Source organism: Enoplosus armatus, chromosome 5 (genome assembly GCF_043641665.1).
Source record: "Enoplosus armatus isolate fEnoArm2 chromosome 5, fEnoArm2.hap1, whole genome shotgun sequence".
NCBI lineage: Eukaryota > Metazoa > Chordata > Actinopteri > Centrarchiformes > Enoplosidae > Enoplosus > Enoplosus armatus.
The window spans coordinates 11912773-11928691 of NC_092184.1; the positions used below are offsets into that span (position 1 = coordinate 11912773).

The 15919-nt window shown below is 39.5% G+C and overlaps 1 protein-coding gene across 1 annotated transcript in view; it reads left to right on the top strand.

Moving 5' to 3' along the window:
- The window catches only part of LOC139285088 (CD166 antigen homolog A-like), a 36136-nt gene extending 21728 nt beyond the window's left edge, over nucleotides 1-14408 (top strand). The window contains exons 2-16 of the mRNA XM_070905537.1: nucleotides 3199-3305; nucleotides 3535-3751; nucleotides 3900-3964; nucleotides 4364-4451; nucleotides 4700-4873; nucleotides 6124-6248; nucleotides 6407-6539; nucleotides 6884-6996; nucleotides 7091-7217; nucleotides 7619-7740; nucleotides 10403-10535; nucleotides 11284-11313; nucleotides 11829-11940; nucleotides 12545-12680; nucleotides 12778-14408. Of these exons, the coding sequence (XP_070761638.1) occupies nucleotides 3199-3305; nucleotides 3535-3751; nucleotides 3900-3964; nucleotides 4364-4451; nucleotides 4700-4873; nucleotides 6124-6248; nucleotides 6407-6539; nucleotides 6884-6996; nucleotides 7091-7217; nucleotides 7619-7740; nucleotides 10403-10535; nucleotides 11284-11313; nucleotides 11829-11940; nucleotides 12545-12647 (1649 nt within the window). The 3' untranslated portion in view covers nucleotides 12648-12680; nucleotides 12778-14408. The remainder of the gene's footprint in view (nucleotides 1-3198; nucleotides 3306-3534; nucleotides 3752-3899; nucleotides 3965-4363; nucleotides 4452-4699; nucleotides 4874-6123; nucleotides 6249-6406; nucleotides 6540-6883; nucleotides 6997-7090; nucleotides 7218-7618; nucleotides 7741-10402; nucleotides 10536-11283; nucleotides 11314-11828; nucleotides 11941-12544; nucleotides 12681-12777) is intronic.
- Nucleotides 14409-15919: the final 1511 nt, after the last annotated feature.

Sequence of the window (15919 nt, forward strand, 5' to 3'; positions counted from 1 at the left end):
CCTTTTTCCGCCCAGCATGTGCAGTCTTTTCAGCCTGGACCAGAAACCTGCACGTCGAGCTGAAGCCCGTTCAAGCATGAGAGTCAGTTTCATTAGATTTACATCAGAAAGACAAAACAAGAGAGTGTGGGATGGCTACATGAGCGTGCTGTGTTCGCACCAGCAATCTGCATTACCATTTCAGGTGGATCGGACTGATGTACGCCCCGTTGCCAAAATCTTAATGTGAGCAAGACTCTGTGAAATGCAGGCACAGATTTACAGTCCAGCAAACGGCCCATTTTTTGCACTTAGTCTTAGTTGGAGCGTACAGTGTGGCTACATTTCAGTTCAGAAAAGAACTGTTCACGCCTGTTCATGAAGAGAGAAATGCTGAAAATGTGCAGATACCTGTATCTTGGTAATACACTAGGGGACACTTGGACTAAGCAAAATCACTTATTGAGACAGATCATTGCGTGACTTCACTCCAAATAAGCTTTTAATCCTTTTAATTCACTTTGTAATGCGAGAGGAACTTATTTTAGGTGTGGCAAATTATGGATAAGTGGAATCTATGCAGGAAATAATTTTAATTGTGTTGTAGATGACAAGTGAAAGAGCTTATCCCTGTGTTTTGGTGAAGAATTCCTGGTAAAACTGTCAGCAGTTGAACTGTGTTGAGGTTTGTTTTGTCCTGTGCTGTCACTATTAAATGTCGCAGAGCCTTATTTAAATGCAGGGATTGTATCTATGTGGGTGAAGGGTTCAAATAGTTTTTATTGGGTGAGTTGCACTGCTTTGATGCTCACATAAGCAGCTCCGGCTTCAAGAATAGAGCTGATGGCACTGATCATAGTCATCACCACAGATATACCTCATACTTTTTTAAAGACCCTTTTTTCTCCTCTGTGTATGTTTAGTTTCCTGCCTCTGTGTTGGTAATTCCTGGTGTTGTTGCATCCATCAATATATACAGATGTCATAGTGAATTAAGAAAAAAACTAAACTAAATAAATAACTAAAATGGCATTATTTCAGTCTTGCACTTTTCCTGTTTGAAGAAGTAAGAACGTTTGGGATGTTATGTGGCATGCTACTTGTGTATGTGAAGCAGCCAGTGTTAGGTTGAGCTATTAAAGGAATAGTTTGACATTTTGGGAAATACACCTGTTCACTTTTTGGCTGATTGTTGGACGAGAAGATCGATACCACACTCGTATACACCCAGTCAATATGTAGCTACAGCCAGGAGGTCCTTAGCTTAGCTTAGCACACAGACAGGGAAGCAACTAGCCTGGCTCTGGCCCCTGTAAACCTCAGCCTCACCTCAGTTTTGTACAAATTAAATAAACCAGGTATAACATGTTAATTAGTGAGCTTTAGGTGCAAGCTAACTGGCTGTTGGCTGTAGCTTCCTATTTAACAGACACATGAGTGGTATTGATCTTTTCATCTTACTCTCAGCAAGAGAAATAAATGTATTTCCCAAATGTCGAACATTTGAGAGACAAGTGGCCACAAGGCAGGGAAGTCATATCAGTAACAGCAATGGCAGGAAACTACTTAAAAAGAAAGTGCAGCAGAGCTAAACATGAGGCAGAACATGTCCTGTTTAAAACCATGTTATTGAATTGTCTGTTGTTTGTCATCTGCTTGCTGCAGTGGCTTCACTGACAGGTTTTACTGGTTAGTTCAACGTCAGACTCGATGTTGTTTCAGAGCTGACAGTTCATAAAGATGAGTGACAAGTGTCGGAGTGTGAACTTGTTCAGCTGAATGTCAGGAGGACGGCAATAACTGCACAGACTGTGTTGACTTGAGGCAAACTGTTTGATATTGTTGTCTATCCTTTGTAAAGTAATGCATTTCAAGAGTACATTGCCATTTTATGAACTTGTTTAATTGTCTTGGTTGGACAATGACAATTGACGAAAGGGGGGGTTTAACATGGGGGAAGTGAAACAGACAGAGTAGGAAGCAGGCATTTTTGCACCTCCGAACTTGCCCGCTCATCCTGACATCGCAAGCAACTGTGCAAATATGCCTTCAGGGTCTACGCTACTCTACTCTAATGTAGACAATGGTAACCATAGTAAAAGTATTTACTTTCATTCAAATGGAATTCAAATGAGTGTCACGCACAAAACAAATGAATTAACCGCCCCGTCTTTGCACCACTCTTGAGAGAAAGGAAGATTTCTTGAGCTGCGATTCTGAAGAAGTTGAATTCAATCAGGCAACAATGTCGAGTCCTAGTTCAGGGTGATTTTCATTCACACGTGTGGACAGATCAGAAATACACACAGAGTCTGTGAAGAACAAGAAGAACTCTGATAGATGGTCAATGTCCGTAGACACAACATCAGTCTATACATTTTTGCAATAACAAATCCTTAAATGGACACCCAAACCATACTAAAAAATCACCACTGAGGAAACCTTTCTGAAGGCTGGTGCGTTAAGAGGAAAGAGAGAATAAAACTTTTGTTGCAGTGCAGATATGGCCTTACATTTTTCACCGGTTTTGTCTTGTGCATAAATATAATCAGACAATTTCAGGGCTGAATGCATGAATGAATGAATATTTGTTTTGCACTTTTCCTGTAAATACATGAAATACATTGTTTTGTCACTGATTCAACAGATAGAAACTGGTCGGCCACTGCTTTGTTCTCTCACACTTTACTGAACTGCTGATGAGCTGTTTTGGATTTTAGCTGTCAAGAGTTTCGTTTCCACACACCCACTCGTGCATTTACCTTAGCCTGAACTCCAAGAGGTCTGAGATGTGAATCTGAATACCAAAAAACAGGGCAACACCTCATTTTCAGTCGGGCCATGGCAGCCTCTTCTTCCCTGCGGCCCTCTGGCTCTAACCCCTCATCGCAGCCCATTGAGACACTTCTGCTGGCACCCTCCTCCCATCCCCCTCTAAAGCACTTTGTCTCCATGGCGATGTTTTGAATTAAACTTAGGGCAGGAAAGGTTGTTTTTTTTTTTTTTACCAAGAGAGCTATAAGAAGAACTCTATAGAAACTACAGTTAGCAGTATTGATAAATGTCAGTCAAATATGTAAAGGGTGGTGTCTTTGAAGCATTCAGAATAATAACGGTTTTCAATTTTCAGTCAGAAATTTTCATGCTGTGTTGGAACTGACCAGATTAGCCCTCTGAAAAAGTAATTGAAAAATGTGTCTCTTCTTTTCTCTTTCACAGTCAGCGGTTTGGAGACTGTTATCGGTTTGTATGGGGAAACACTCGAGATCCCGTGCAACAATGGAGCCATAAAAGCGGAAGACGTCCTAATCACTAAATGGAAATATGTAAGTCACAGCTGAGGTCAATAGATTCAAAATGGTGAAGTCCGTCTGACACCCACTTATCATGTCTGAACCACGCCCAGTCTGAGTGCATTAGAGCATGCATCTGTCCCTCCATATGACACTGCATGAACAGAGGGTGTGGAACAAACACTGTGTGCTTTTATTTGAACTGGAAGCCAATGCCATATGTGACAGACATGTAAGACGTGCACTCTGCTCTGCTCACCAGGACAAAGGAAAGACACTTTCAGGAGACCTGCTGATCAAGCCGATAAACCAGAATGTCTCAATCATTGCCACTGATGAATACAGGGGCCGTGTGGGCCTGGCTGCCAACGCCAGTCTTCTGCTTTCTGCTGCCAAGCTGACCGACCAGCGGACCTTCACCTGCATGGTGGTGGCTGATGAAGACATCACAGAATACCCTGTTAAAGTGGTGATCTACAGTGAGTACAAGCTGGCATTAAGTCTAAAACAACTTTCCTGTTTTTTGGATTGCCTTAGTGTACGTGCTGAAATGACATGCACACCGTGCAGCGAACAAATCACCTACAATAACACCTTGTTCATTAACACATTTTTTATGTATTGCAGAGACACCAGCAGGCATGGAGATTTCTGACAAAGCAGAGGAACTAGAGATTGGCAAACTTACTAAGGTGGGTTTTTAATGATAAACATTGCTTATACCTACATTATTTTAAGCAGTAAACCGTCAAGAGAAATCGCTTGAGCTAAGGTATCTTGAGGCATAGCAGAGACCATGTTACTACAATAATGAGTTCTTTGAAGTGATTCTCATGAATTAGTAAAGAGCAGAATCCCCCCCACTGCAATTAAAATACCCAAAGGATCTGAGGGGCTTTAGAAATGCTTTGGGCATTTCATGGTCTGTTGCGTAGAAAACGACTCAGTCCTTTTTTTTCAGATGCTGGGTCATTTAAAAATATGCAGATTTATTCTAAATTCATGACATAATGATTTTTTTTTTCAATGTTTTTGTCGCCAAGTGAAAAAATTTGCTGTTTTTCTCAAGTTTTTATATTTTTGTTTCACAGCTAGGAACATGTGTCGCACAAGACGCCAATCCAGCTGCAAATATCACATGGTTAAAGAACAATAAACCTCTGGTGGCTGATGGGAAAGGTGTGTATTCTTCATCCTGTTGCACGGTTATAAATGCTAACAAAACAGCTCTTTGGAGTTGCTCTGACATATAAATATTACACACACTCATGTTTTTATTCTCTCTGACTGGGACCATTACCGTAAATTATTCTTCAGTGATGAATTGTGTTGCACTCACCGACAGTGTGAATGCAGTGTTTCGGTCATTACACCATTTTTTTTCCCTTGTTAGAGTTTTCAGACAGAGTTGTTTGTTTTCTGTCCAGGGATTTCCATCCAAGCCTCGGTGCTGGTAGACCCAGTTACTGGCCTTTCGACCACTTCTTCCGTACTGGAGTACTCTGCCGAGAAGGAGGACACGGACGCCCAGTTCACCTGCAGCACTCAGCACACTGTGGGCGCAGAGCAGGTGTCCTCTCCGGTGACCTTCACTATCACCTGTGAGTCACGAGCACCGCAAACAACTTCCACTGGACGCACTTTCTAAACTGCCGTCTGCAGACAAGCACGAGCAGTAAATTTTTTTGTCCTGATCGTTTCATTGTTGTTTTTTTTACTTGTTAGCAGGATATTTTTAAAAAACTGCTCACAGACTTCTATAATATTTGATTGTCATATTGCCATATATGAAAACAACAAAAATCTGGCAAACATCTATCAGCTTGAGTATTTTGGTAGAGATCCAAATCCAGATGCAGACTAGACATTTCTAAATATTTCCGATTCTTAAAAAAGAAAAGAAAAATCAACAGTTGTGCAGACTTAAAGCAAGTAAGTTCTGTCTCATTCCAATTCTGTTGAAAATTATGAAAAGTACGAAAAACAACACTGCAGCAGAGGGTTTTTCCACAGTTTTGTTATTGGTATCTGTGTTTATTTCCCCGTCAGCTAAAAATGTATTCTGTATTGACGGAAGTGAAACAGTGGTGCTGTTTTCAATTCTGAGCGTCAATTATTAAAGTGGGCATGTTTCTTGACTGTAATGTGATTTTTTATGTTTTGGCGTGAAAACAGCTGCCAAATGTTATTTGACATGACATGAATTTGAGGATACAGTAGTCTGGTGACTATTTCATCGAAGTCATGTATGTTCAACGTCACATGCAGCGCCTCGCTGGGCTGCAGCAGCAGCAGCTCCTGACCCGCAAGCTCTCAATGAAGACCAAGAAAAACTCTTTGAAAACCTCAACTGTAGCTGGTGGAGACAGACTGCTGCCTGTGTTATTTTTCAGACTTTAACAGTTATTTTTCTGTAACTCTTTTGCTTTCAGCCAAGAAAGACAACAGTAACGGTACATTTTAAATGGTGACAGTTGAAAAATGAGGTGTGGATTCTGTGGTTCTGTTGTGGGATATATACCGAATGCAGCATTAAATATTGAAGTTACCTGCTCAGCGTGGCCTTTAAAGTAGAACTTATCAGTGCCGGAACACTCTCTTACAAGAAATGTGAAGAGTTCATCTCAGATGGAGCAGAAACATTGAGCTTTAAAAGGATTGTTTTGGTCGAGTGCCCTCAGAATATGACTGCAATTCAACCATCTCCTCAGCAGGATTTTGAAGTTGATCATAACCAATACTGAGGTGCAAAGGTACAGCTCTCTGTAGAGAGGGGGGGGCAGGGCACACGCTCCACCTGATACACCTGTCTCCACCCTCTCTGACTCTCTATCTCCTATTTTGTGCACAGACTTCACAGAGAACATCATCCTTCAGGTCATTGCTCAGGACCCTCTGGAAGAAGGAGACAATGTGACTCTGAAGTGTGTGGCAGACGGTAACCCAGCTCCTACCAGCTTTAACTTCCACCTTAAGGTACACACACACTCATCGATATCTCGTCAAACGCTCAGAAATTCCTTCCATTCGTGCTCATCACGGCTTTGCATCTAAAAATGTATGTGTGTTGTTTTTCTTAAACAAGGCATCCTTAACTAATTACCTGTAATTGTTTGATTGTATGTCTTTTGAAGGGAGAGGTGATGAAAGTGGAAGACGGAGATACGCACACCATCACGAATGTCTCACGTGATACCACCGGTGAATACAAATGCTCTCTCATTGACAACCCAACAATGGAAGCATCCAAGGAGATCACAGTCAAATGTAAGAGACCAAAACATGTTGTATTTCTTTAAAAAATAGAAATTACTGCAATTTTGCCCCATTCCAGCGTCATTGTCAAAGTAATTTCCTTTCCTGCCTGTAATTTCATTTCTTACCATGAAAGTGAAAAGAGTATGGTAGAGAAAAAAGAAAGTCCTAATATCTTTCTTACCCAGCCTGTGTTGCTGTGCTTTGTGGAGGAAAGTGTCAACCGCACTGCCTCTAATAAGCTGCTTCAGCAAGGCCGTGAGCGAAGTGCAGGGTTGTGTGGTTAACAACAGGAATGTTTTGACCCTTGTCACGCCTCTGAACCATCTTTTCACCATGCTTTCCTCTCTCTCTAGACCTAGACATCAATTTAAGCCCCTCTGGAAATATCATCAAGAACGCGGGTGAGGCCTTGGATCTAACTCTCCAGATTGATGCTTCCGGAGAATCAAAGGTCTCCTGGACAAAGGTAAAAGCTATTTTTTACACAACAAAGCCGAAATCAATGAAGACACGTTTGTGCTTGTTATTGACAGTGCTCTTATTCTTTTCATTTAATAAAGGATAATGTTAAACTGGACAAAGAGCCCAAGTTTACCAAGGTGGCTTACTCAGACTCTGGCCTCTACGAGTGTGAGGTGACGATGGGACTCCTCAGCCGAAAAGCTGCTTTTGACCTGGTTGTCGAAGGTAAGGGCTTAAAGGAAATACGCTTGTTCGCTCTGCTTTTGTTGCTGATTGTTGCTGAAGATTTATACCACTCTCATGTCTGTACCGCAAATATGAAGCTACATGTTAGCTTAGCTTAGCTTAGCTTAGCTTAAAGAGTGGAAAAAGGGGGAAACAGCTAGCCTGGCTCTGTCTAAAAACATTTAGTTTCATGGGAGGTTGCTAGCTGTTTCCCCATTTCCTGCCTTTATGCTAAGCTAAGCTAACCGGCTGCTGGCTATGGTCTACATTTACCGTTTAGACATGACAGTGGTGTCAATCTTCTCATCTAACTCTCAAAAAGAAAGCGAATGAATGAAATGCAGCCATGACAAAATCATTTTCTCATTCAGATGTATCTGAAGAGTTACGTCCTGTTGCAGGTGCTCCAGTTATCAGACAGCTGTCCAAGCGGCGCGGTGAAGACGGCCAACATAAAGTCTTGATTTGTGAGGCTGAAGGTTCTCCAAAGCCAGCTGTTTCCTGGAGCATCAATGGCACCTTGGTATGCACACTCACACTCTTACAGCATTAGGCCTCATCATAATTACATAAATTCTGCTACAGATAATTGTTTAGATGATGGATAAAAACTCAAATGTTGGAATTTAAAGCCATTGCAACTATTCATCCGTGATCTGTTTCGTTACAAGGCAAGAGGTTTCAGTTTGGATACTTTAAATTTGGCTGGATGGTTGGAGGTATCGCATATCATCGTTTTAGGAGTGAATGAGGGTGTGTGGCAATGCACACAGTGTGGTGATTGAATGCAAATGCATGTCAGGTGTGCATTGCCACTATGAATAGTCCATATCATCATTCTCCATTTTTGCAAAGGGGCATTGGTTTACAAGCACAGTTATAATCCTTAAGATTTCAGTCCTGGTGGATTCGGCGACACCTGTGGTTACCGTGGTAACTCTAAGTGTGGTTCAATACTACAACAGACACTCCTTGATCAGCTGCTTTGTCAGAAATACAAGAGAAGAGCAACTAGTGTATCTGTTTACAGCGCAACCAAGCAAACTCACAGTTTGATAAACATGTCAAGTAGTTTACAAGTAGTTTACAAACAGTAAAGTTGGATTACATGCTGCATCATTCCCTGTTAATCCCTTTTGTGAAGGCTGGCAGTTTGAATCCAGCATGGGAATGGCGGACAACAATGAAAACTACCATATAGAGGGGTGATTAATGAATGTAAATACATTGAAGTGCTATTGCTGAAAAAATGCCGACCATAAATAGTATCAAAAACAGGGTTTGTTTTCACAGAAATCTCAAGGATTATAACTTTAAAACTGACATCTGTTGTTCCATCTGTTGACACCAACTACAGCAAAAATGGCACAGTTGCTGTGGAAGGTTGTCTTGGTTGTAGAAGTCTGCCCTTTACTTGAATCAGCCGTTGCAAAACCCGGAAAATGTGACAGCATGTGAAGGTTGACGCTGCTGGGCTTATGTTTAATTTCTGTAACTGAACCAGAGTCAGTGTCCTGTAGGACAGTTGCAACCCAACAAGCCAATTTCTCAGTCGCAAATTACAGAGAAAGAGTTTCCCCCATGTGCTTGTTAACGTTTTCCAACACCGTTGAATGTAACGATTTATTGATTAAAAAACAAGTGGATATCAGCTTTAACAAGTGACCCCACATCCCGGTTTTTCCTCATCCTGATTCCCTGGAAACATACTTCAGGCTGAAATAAGTTTTCAAGAGACACATCATTCAGAATTTATTGAGCGTTTCTGTCCTTTTTTTCCATTTTAAAGCAGTCATTCTTTTGCTGATATCAATCAATACTGGTTGACATAGAAATGCATGTTCTGACAATGGTCTTCCTATGTAAGATGACAACCGGTTTGTCCTGCAGTAACGTTTTTAGGCAACAGCATCTAATGTTGTCAACAACGTGGCCAAGACATATTGTAGATGATTTCTATCTGCAGCAGGTAAATGGAAAACCTTATGGCTTCATTTGGAACTACACCAGGATAGATGGATTTGTGATTATATTTAGAGCTATTTAGGTATCTGGTTCATCAAACAACTTCTGAAAATACACTTGTTCCTTCACTAAATGGCCGGACACTATAAACAGTTTCTTAAGCAGTGAAGACAAACCACTGAGATGCTTATATGGCTGTTTTGTTTTGTTAATGGCTCTGTTTTCCTCAAAACAAACCTATGAATAACATCAGCAGAGATGTGAAGGTGTGCCTAAACAGAAGCATCCTCCCCTTAGACTCTGAGAGGAAGCAAAACAATCCAATGTTTGCCAGTCTTGGTCCTGAGACAGTTCAGACTTTGCTTTTGCCACTCTGTGCCCTGTACTCCAGAGTGAGTGAATGCTCCCTGTTATGTGCATAGCAGTTTGCACTGTTAGTATTTTCCCCTGCTGCCACACTTTTGAACTTATTTAGTCCACACATTTCTAGGCGGTTGAGTAAATCTTTTCATTTTCTCTGAAGCTCAAACACTGTATTTTGCACCAGACTGTGCTGGAGACTGTTTTTTTTAAATGGACCTTTTTTCTCTTTTGTTTCTGTGGTGTACCTGTGTGCACACTGATAGCAGAACCACTCAATGAAGCCGTTTGAATTACACATGAACCTGAGGCTGTGTGTAGGATGGTTACACTTCTTTTCAGCCCTTTCAGTCAGTGTCTAACCTCAAAAATAACCTCAAAACCTGAACCTGTGTGTAATAATTAATCAACTGGAGAGGCGCACAGAACTCTTTCACCGAAGGACAATGCATTTTGGAGATAACACACATTTCTACATTTCAGTCAAAGTTTATTTTTTCTCCCCTCATCGGATCCTTTTAAAGCCTATTCAGAGAGAATAATTCAAGGCTTGAATACGGGCTCAGTAATGGGTATTTACAAAATTGCCAGAACCTCCTTATATGTATATGTAGAGGATGTGAAAAGGGTGTTGGCAGTTTGTCTTTGTGTCTGAGGTTTTCCTCTGAGACTCAAGTGTCTACATCCCAGAGGCACACACGCTGTGTCTTTGTTATAGAAAGGCTGAGTCACGTATCAATCCAACATCGCCCCCTAGTGGTACAAAATATACACTTCTTACATGCCTGTGGCAGGTTTATAGATCCAACAGAGCCAAGTCAGATATGTAAATACTAACATTTTTTGTTTTGTTTGTTCAGCTTGATGAGAGCCCCTTCGTCAACGGAAAGATAACACACAAGATCACAGTTGTGCCTACTGCAAATCTGACTGTCTCTTGTACGGTGTCCAATGAGTTTGGCATGGATACCAGAGCTATAAATGTGTCATCCCGTAAGTACAAAGTGGTAGTATAGTCCTCCCGTCTCTCTCCGCATCCGATTTGTCCTAAAGACTAACTCCGTAATCTGCCTTTGTGGATGTTTTCCTACTCTGCTCACTAACTCTTTCTGTCTGCATGTTGACTTTACATAATGTTGAGATGCTACAACAATTTAGCCGGTATGTACTTGAGGGTAGACACACCTAAAAGGATGTTTTTTAATCTGTGAAATAAAAATCACATCATTTTAGGCTGACATAAACCATTCTGATAATATACTTTGTATTATCAACCAATTAATTTACTTTAATCCAAACTTTTAGTCCATACAGGGGAAAGATAAGCATGAAAAACATTAATAAATACACGATTTGTAAATTAGAAGCAAAAATTAATGCTGCTTTTGAGGTATTAACTGATTTCTGAGTTAACTTTCTACTATCACCACATCACTGTCAAAATGTAATTGATGCATGCACTTAGCACTTTGTGCACACTCTTGTCCGAAAGCGTGCAGTGTTAACATAATTCTTTGCTTTCTCTTGCTTACTCATTCCTGTGTGTTTGAGACGGCATTTCACCTCTCTTTTCCCCCTCGCTCAGTGTGTGTACGTTGGGATGCTGGATTTAATCTGTTTCCTCTTTAAACAACTTGCATGCATAAGTAGAATAGAAGTAGATTAGTCATTTTTCTGGACATCAATCTTGTTTTTTTTTCCTTTTGGTTGGACGTTAATTTTATTTTATATCTGATTTCAGTAATTGAGGTGGTGAGAATGGATAAACAAGGTAAGTCGTAGCAGTCTTCTTGCTTGTAAGAAACGGTGGGGGGGGGGGGGGGGGTGAGTAAAGACTATGGGGGAATCAAATGTTGCTCACTGAATGAAGAAGCTCTTGATCAAATATTTACCTTTATAATCACCTTGGAATCTACAACTGGAAAATCAATCTATGAACAGTGTGTTTCCATGAATAAACTAACAGCTGTAGTTTATTCATGGAAACACACTGAGAGGAATGAGAGGAATGAGAGGAATGGAGCTCCCAGCATCCTGACAAAATGTCAACATTGTCCATAATCCCATTGGCTGATGAAATGAGTCATAAACTAGGAATATCTTTCATTAACATTTAACTCAATGATTCATAACCATGTACTGCGCGGATGTGTCCACTCATCAATGCATTTATTGCACATAATTACATTTTTTTTTCTTCCCTATATTCATATGCATTCAGGCTGGAGTTTCATACTGTAATGTGTCTCTCAGGTCTCTGACGCTTCTGTTTCATCTTTGTTGCAGACCAATCAGACGATAGCGACCAAACCAAGTTGTTGGTCGGAGTTATAGTCGGTCTCCTCGTCGCCACTGTGGTCATAGGCCTGGCATACTTGGTCTACACGAAGAAATCCAAGTAAGAATTCAGCATGAACTTTTAAGTTTTAAGTTTTTGCTCGGATTAAACAAACAGTAGATAACGTGTTAATTAGTGAGCTGTAGAGGTGCTGATAGGCAGATTTTTGTTGCCTTTGGACAGAGCCGGGCTAGTTGCTTCTTCCTGCTTTCAGTCTTTATGCTAAGATAAGCTAACCGGCTGCTGGCTCCACTTTCACATTTGACAGAGAGATATGAGAGACTTCTCATCTAACTTTTGACTATTCCTTTAACTGACTTAACAAAGAATCTATTCACCTCAGTGAATCTGTGGTTTTTAAGGTCTTGGGCACCGGGGCAGTTGCCTGTTTTGCCCACTTTGTAACCAAATTAATTTAGATTAAGAGAATTTGCTCTTGATCGAACATGAACACGTAACTTGTTAATAGTGGCAGCACCGGGATATATACAGCTTCCATTTAGTGCAAGTGGACGGTGTATTGGATATTATTCAGCACATGTGTAGTCAACATGCTGTCATACCATGCACATACCATGTTTGTTTGTTTTTTATACAAATGACTATGAAAGGAAGGATTATCAGCATGTTTGTTCTAAACCAATAGTGTTTTTATTCTAAACAGGCAAGGAAGCTGGAAGACTGGTGAAAAGGAGAACGGGTCTTCTGAGGAGGAGAAAAAACTGGAGGAGAAAGTGGAGGAGAACAGCCAAAAAGCTGAGGTGTAAAGAAGTAACAACCATCCTTTGGGAATGTGAAAGGTAGAAAACAAAACATTTCCATCACACGCCTAATTAAAGAATAACAAAGTCATTCTCTTTTGAATAACATTGTTTTCATTCAATCTTTCCTTTCCAGTGAGAACATGGAACTTTTGCACATTTCTCTTCACTTCTGTCTTTGGGGAAAAAAACATGAGTGTACATTGGGATGAAGACGGTTTGGATTTGGTTTCAGGGAGAATTTTACTAAAAAGCATATCCAAACACCCCCCCGAGCCCCTCAAACCCTCACCCCTCCATTCCAAAAAAAAAAAATGAATTGATACTGTATGTGATATACATAACTTGTCTGCACTACTGATACACATGTAAACTTGTCTACTATTAGGATTCATGTTTGTTAGAATGGAATTTGGAAAACTGAGAAAATGCAGATCTTTTTGGTTTCGTTAGTTGATGCAAGTAAAATTACTACTAGACCAGTTGCCTTTGCTGTAAGGATGTGTAGGCCTTCATTAGTCTGTGTTTGACTCTTTGGCCCTCGGAGACGTAGCAGGAACCGAGGGACATCACCACCATTGCTTCTTAGTTTCACGTCATCACGGTCAAAACAACCTTTGCCTTCAACATCAGTGTACAAAATCTGTTTATTTGTTCATTCAGGCGTAAAAAACATGTTGAAATTGAGACGAACTTCCTGAAAGGGCTAAGGGTATATTGTTATACTCGGCATTAGTTATAGATTGTAATATGATTTACATGTTGCATTGCAGGAAGTAGGTGATGTGCCAGAGTTCTTTGGTGTTTTTTTGTTTGTTCTTCGATTGTGTGTGCCTCTTTGCAAAGTAATCAGGAGGTGAAAATGAGAGAAACCTCAATCTCTTTTTTTTTTCAAATGTACTGTACATTCAACATAATCACTGTATAACACAAGCAGGTAGATTATTGAAAGAATTTATAGCATTACTCATTTTACTGGCTTTAGTTTGGCTGCACGGATTGTTTTACATAAAGCCATTGTTTGTTTTCATGCCTTTCCCAAGAAAAGTCCTTGAGCTTGTAGAAGTTAAAGGATATTTTTAGTTTATCTTTCAAGGCTGTAAGTGAATTCTCCATTTGCGCTCCATCAGTGTTGAGGTACGATTGTTTATGTAGCTATGGCATCATCTTGTAATGGAGCACACAAAGAGGACACAACGTTTGTGATAAAAGTAGCCGTTATGATATGTTTGCCTTCTTTTGAAAATCTACCTGTAATTGCTTCAGTTCGTGATGTGCACTAGGGTTCATGTTTTCATGTCAGATTTGTGTAGAATACGATGGAATATGCGCAGCTGTACATGTGACAATTTTGGTCCTCCAAGAGCATTTATTAAATTGGAAATTGTGTCAAGACCAGGATGTAATTGTGAAGTGTGCGGTTTTAATTATCTTTTTGCTATTTATATTGTACAAGATAAAAATGTCCTGGTAGGCAAATTCAATAATTGTCACGTAATTCATAACTTGGATTCAAACCATTGATAAATTACTTGCAGACTTTACAAAAAATGTAATTAAGTTGAGTCATCAGTAGGTTGCTCAGCGTCTGGTTGAATATAGATTCAGCATGCGATAATCTCAGACTTCCAAGCTGCTGTTTGTTGCCTACCTTGTTTAAAACCATCTAATTGGAAGAATGACCAAAGAAAGTGAACATTGCCATGCAAGTATTGTAAATACCTGATGTTTGTTTTTGTACTTTTGTTTAAAATAAAGTGTACATTTGGAAAAGTTATGTCCACTGAATATTAATTATGTTGTTACAGCTTTTCATCTGATCATCTTTTGAAATAAAAAGCAACACGGTTCAGAAATATTTTTTCACGCGTATACATGCAGAGAACTTCTGGGATGATGGTGTATAATGATGATGTAGTTCAGTACAGTAATTTCACAAAACTAAGAATATTGTAGAAAACAGACCATAACAGAGGAGAATTTCTTTGTGAGCAGAGAAAGAGTTGCCAATAGTGTAGGAGAATATCGCTTCAGTATATAAAATTCGCAGTGATTTCTGCGGGAGTAGATTAGACTCAAACTTGGAATTTGACAAAAATGTTTCTGCATCAGAGGCACAAAAATATAAAACAAAAATCAAAGATTTTAGAATTTGATTTCTTTTATTTTGATTCATTTGTGGTCAGGATTTTTGCCTCTTGGCAACATGTTACCAATAATTATGACACAATTATAATTTGTGGGCACAAAACTGATCAGGATTTTGGATTTGATCTAAAATTAATTTCAAAACTGATCAGGGATTTGAAATACATTATTACTGCAGCATATTTTTTTGTTTACAATATCAGGATTCCACCCTCTAATAGAATAGGTTCCTTACCAAGAAACCTGCAAGACTGACAGTTTTAGAAACTAGACGTCAAGTTTCAAGGGAGGTGTTGTGTCAGGAAACTGTAACCTACAAAGACTTACTCCTGTTGTCAGAGGGATCACAGACACCTGGAAAACACATAGACGGATGGATAGGTACAGTATGAGATGTTTATAAGCTGCTTGTGATCATATCAGATTCAAAACCTTTTAGACCTCTTTACCATTAATCATGTACTCAAGTACTGTATTTAAGTACAATTTGTAGATGCTTGTACTTTACTTTCCATTTCCTGTTACTGTTTCTGTCTCTATTTCAGAGAGAAACTACATTACTACTACTACATTCATTTCACAGCTATAGTTATACATAGTAATATATGATTAACATATAGAATATTTAACTACCCAACAGGATATAAAGTAGTTAAAATTAACTCCATATCAAACAGGTGCAAAACAAAAGTGCTGTTTACATGTTAATGAATAAATAATAATAATACAATATATATATATATATATATATATATATATATATATATATGTACTCAGTAAGGAGTGATTATGCATAATGGATGATTTTACTTTTGATACTTAAAGTATATTATGCTTTAAGTATCAAGTTCTTCTGAATGCAGTGTTTTTACACAGTAATATTGCTACTTTTACTTTACTACAGTAAAGGATCTGAATACTTCTTCCACCACTACAATTAACTTAGAATACTATACAACGGTGAAGCAATGGTGTCTCTGCAAGGGCTTTAACATTATGTGCTTTGACTTACTCCACTCACTTTCCAAAACTCCAAAGAAAGTGTACACTAAGAAATGTAAGCATCATGGCCGTCATCACCAGATGGGCTCCAGAATACCAACCAAAATGAGCTTCTGCTGCCATCCTGT